At 42.7% G+C, this 4435-nt stretch overlaps 1 gene segment (V, D, J or C); it reads right to left on the reverse strand.

Annotated features, from left to right (window-relative positions):
* Nucleotides 1-831: 831 nt before the first annotated feature.
* Nucleotides 832-3821, reverse strand: LOC116465454 (immunoglobulin kappa variable 1-6-like; the record flags this gene model as incomplete). The annotated part of the segment is given in 3 exon segments: nucleotides 832-921; nucleotides 3349-3643; nucleotides 3767-3821. Coding segments are annotated over 3 exon segments (440 nt in total), but the record flags the coding sequence as incomplete, so codon positions are not given.
* Between the last annotated feature and the right edge of the window lie 614 nt (nucleotides 3822-4435).

Consider the following 4435-nt stretch of genomic DNA (forward strand, 5'->3'; position numbering starts at 1 on the left):
TTACCAGCCACTACAAAAACACACTGAAGTACTCAGACAAGTGATGCAATAAAGCAACCACATAAACAAGTCTGTGAAATAACTAGCTAACATCACGATGACAGGATCAAATCCACACATATTCATACTAATCTTAGAAGTAAATGGGTTAAGTGCTCCAATTAAAAGACATGGTGTGGAAAGCTGGGAAAAGAAATAAGATTCATTGGCATGCTGTTTTCAAGAGACCCATGTCACATGCAAAGACACATATAGGCTAAAAATAAAGAAATGGAGAAAAATCTACCAAGGAAACAGAAAAAAAAAAAAAAAAAAAAGGAGGGATTGCAGTTTCTGACAAAACAGATTTTAAAGCAACAAAGATCAAAAAAGACAAAGCAGTGCAAAGTCTTCAGGCTCCAGGCAGCTGATGTTGACACTAAAGTCTATCTTGGATGCATGATCACTAAACCCCTCTGGGATGGTAGTGGCCCTGTTGTATCCACCATAGTTAAGGAACCAGGGGCCTTCCCAGGTTTCTGCTAATACCAAGATAAGGAGCCCCAAGTGCTCCGACTGCGCCCACAGATGAGGGAGTCCCTGTTCCCTGAAGACAAAGACAAGGAGTCAGGAGACTGCAACAACATAACTTCTCTGGAGGAACCGAGAGAGGAATAAAACAGGAAAACCACCCACATAAACCGCATGAAGTGCACCATCCTCACAGTATAGCCATAATCACTGACCTACATTGAATTATAATTACTCTTCTTGCTCAGCAGGGATGCCAGGTCAGAGGAACCAACAAGGTTGAGAGAGTTTCAGTGCAGAGCCATCTCCTCTTCCCCTCACCTGGGAGCTAGAGTAGCAGGAGGCAGAGAAGATGAGCTGGGGCTTCTGTGAAACTTTCTGGGTCTTAACTGAGAGCCCTTCCCCTGAGTTCTGGCCCAGGCATTGATATGGGCTCTGAACAACAACATGGCTAGGGGGAACATGCAAAGAAGCATGGGAAAGTGCTGAGCTTCCAGCTGCAGAGACCACCTGCCTCCTCTTCTTTGCACTGAGAAGCCCCTGCCCAGGTGGTCAGGTCAGAAAGGCTATTGGCTCAGCATGAGGGTAGACCTTCTCCCCTCCGGACACATAATTTAATCCCTGCCCTCCTACCTCACCAAATACCTAGGCTCAGAGAGATGGTGTTTAGTACAAAACTCTTGGGAGAAAATAATAAAAATCTGTGGTTTATTTTTCTCTTTCTTCCCCCAACATGCCCAGTCATTTTCCTGGCTGCGTGATTACACCTGGCTGAAGTCATTGATCAGAAATTCATCTTCCATACACACATTTCCTTCGTGGCTTAGACATTTTTTCTATGAGCTCTGAACATATTCCATTCTTTGGAAGCACTAGTAAAGAACATCACTTTGTTAGGCCAAGCACTGTGGGTGCATGAGTGACCACAGCTGCAAAGATAAGCAGACTCCAGGTTCAGACTTGTTGTGTGATTCCACTCCCTGCAGAGTGATGATGGTGCTGTCCTGCTGGCCAGGAGAAACGGGGATGGTATCTTCTCTTCTCTAGAGCACTCCATTCTTCACAACACAGCCATTCACCCACACTCAGACTCTTCCCTTTAACAGTTTTGAAAACCTCTGTTCACACCACTGATGGAAACAAGAATCTCATCTGGTGTTTTCTTGTTTTCCTCAGAATTGTGAACATATAGTGGTGAGTGAGTTTCCCCTGAACAGGCTGAGAAGCTCTTAGAATTACATTCCATTTAAAATTATTAATAACAGTTGTGGAAATTTGTTTTCTTTCTTATCTAAATATCTAAGTAATGTATTCAGTTTTCTTTCTTGGCTAACAAAACTGAAACATCAATTATCTGACTATTGATACAATCTGATAAGTTTTATCTTTTAAAAGGAAAGTCAATAAATTTACTATAGTTATAACTTATGTAGCATATATTATATATCATTATATATGGAATATAATGTAATCAATTGAGTACAATAATATTATTATTATATGTTTTCAGGAAACACAACCTAAAATATCACTTGAGACAAAGTATATAAATTCTTAGAATTGTAATTTTCCTTATTTCCTGAAGACTGAGTATGAAAAAGGAATAAAAAAAGGAAAAGGGAATGTTGTCCATACAACAAACAGTTTAATCCACTCTTTACAATCCTCCCAGACTTCTAGACATGCAGTCTCCTCGGAAGAGTGGTCCCCTCTGAGCACCTACTGTTTGCCAGGTACAACCATTACACTGCGGTGTAGCAATGCAAATAATAGACAATGGCCCCTGACTCCATGAAGCTCAAATTCTACTAGAGGGAGTCAGTCTCTCAGTGTACAATCATAAGAAAATAAATTATATCATGAGTCAGAACATGAAGAGTGCTTCCGACAGAATTGTGGAGTAGGGTGTCTTATGAACACATACAGAGGGATCATTAAGATGGGAAGCTCTGGGTCAGCTTAGGGAGTGTGGGATGAAGCCCATGAGGGGTCCGGGGAAAAGCATCACCACTGAGAAAGCAATTAGAGTAGAGCTCCAAGGGCAGGAAAGTGTGAGGCTTGTTTAGGGCAGAACCAGGAAACCAGAGAGTTGGGAGCTCAGTGAGTCAGTGGACAGAGCCATGAAAAGGTTTTTATAAGTAACAGGGAGGGTTCAAGGAAAATAGGGCCAGATAGGCATTGGAAGAAATTGGCCTTTAATCATTCTCTTTTGCTAGGTGTCTTTGCAATAGGACCCTGGCTGGCCAACTGTAAGCAGGTGCCTTAGAAAATCAGGCAGGTTTTTCAGGCAGAGAGCATCAGCAGCCCCAAACCTGGGCTTCCCAGATATGTCTGAGGATGACATGATTGGCAATTATACCTTCTGTGGCAGATGCACTCTGGATTCATGGCAAGATCCAGAGAATCCTTCTTTTTTAGTATTTGCATATTTACCCCCATGCCCCTAAGACTTTTAAAGACTACAGTTTAGATTCCTGTTTCCTGTATTGAGAAAAAAATTCTACTTGGAATTTCAAGAGTGCTGTCTCCTTTATGATATTAATTCCAACTCACACTATAACTCAGACTTCTCAGGCATAATCATTTCTCTTCTTAATGCAATCAGAAGAGGCTTTGCCATGTCTGTGTTGCTGGGAATGAGGAGAAGGAAAGACGGTTAAGTTAAAGAAGAGGCTTCAGGGTACCTTGTACAAAAACTTTCCAGTGACCTTCAAAATGTGGATGCTATTTGGGAGATGTTCTCTGCAGATAGAGGCACCAGGAGGAGCACCTAGGGCAGTGCAGACTCACACACCTGCTTCCCTGGGGGTTTTTGTTATGGCTTGTAACACTGTGAACGGGGTATTATAATCCCGTTGACAGTAATAAGTTGCAGCATCTTCAGGCTGCAGGCTGCTGATTGTGAGAGTGTAATCTGTCCCAGGTCCACTGCCACTGAACTGAGATGGAACCCCCATCAGCAAATTGGATGCACAATAGATCAGGAGCTTGGGGGCTTTCCCTGGTTTCTGCTGATACCAGGCTAACTCATTGTTAATGCCCTGACTTGCCCGGCAAGTGATGGTGACGCTGTCTCCTACAGATGTAGACAGGGAAGATGGAGACTGGGTCATCTGGATATCAAATGTCGCACCTGAGATTGGAAACATAAAACAAACATCCACACAATCAATCATGTTATAAGAAGTCCTCCCTGAAAATCCAGCCAGTACTGAGTACAGTGGCTTAGTAAACTCCCAGCGTTCTCCTTCCTTACCTGGGAGCCAGAGTAGCAGGAGCTCCAGGAGCTGAGTGGGAACCCTCACGTCCATTCTGTTTCCTGACTGGGACTGCCTCCTGCACAGAGTGTGAGCAACCTACTAATAAGTCTTCAGGGAAGGGGGCTGTGCTCTGGGAACATACAAATCAGCAAGGGATGGGGCCCGCTGGGAACAGCTGCAGGGCTGGCTCATCTCAGTAACCCAGTACAGGGACAGTGTCCCCAGGGTCTCAGGTCACACCAGGGCAAAACAGATTTGTCTTTAATCCATTTCTTCCTGGGGGCCAGTTTGTAACAAAGAACATTTTTTATAATTGTCAAAATTTGAAATACTGCTGAGTACTTGAGGGAGTAATGTATTCCATTGGCGTATGGGGATTATTTGGGAGAATATTCTTCTCTGTAGGAAACTCAAAGTAAACTTTTTAGAGGGTGGAATCAGCAGGTCTTCAAAATACTCTGAAAGGGATGGGGGTACTTTGTGCTATGCTGACAACACTTCTGTGAGTGTAAAATTATTCCTTCTTAAAAAAATGAAGAAAAATATTTATTGAGATAATACTAAGTATATTTGTAAGTATTTTATAATAACCTTAAGCCATTCTTATTATCAGTATAAGGTCAAGCAATTCACCGTAGGTGCACAAAGATGGTGCTATAAGTCCT

Source organism: Hylobates moloch, unplaced genomic scaffold, assembly GCF_009828535.3.
Source record: "Hylobates moloch isolate HMO894 unplaced genomic scaffold, HMol_V3 SCAFFOLD_5280, whole genome shotgun sequence".
NCBI lineage: Eukaryota > Metazoa > Chordata > Mammalia > Primates > Hylobatidae > Hylobates > Hylobates moloch.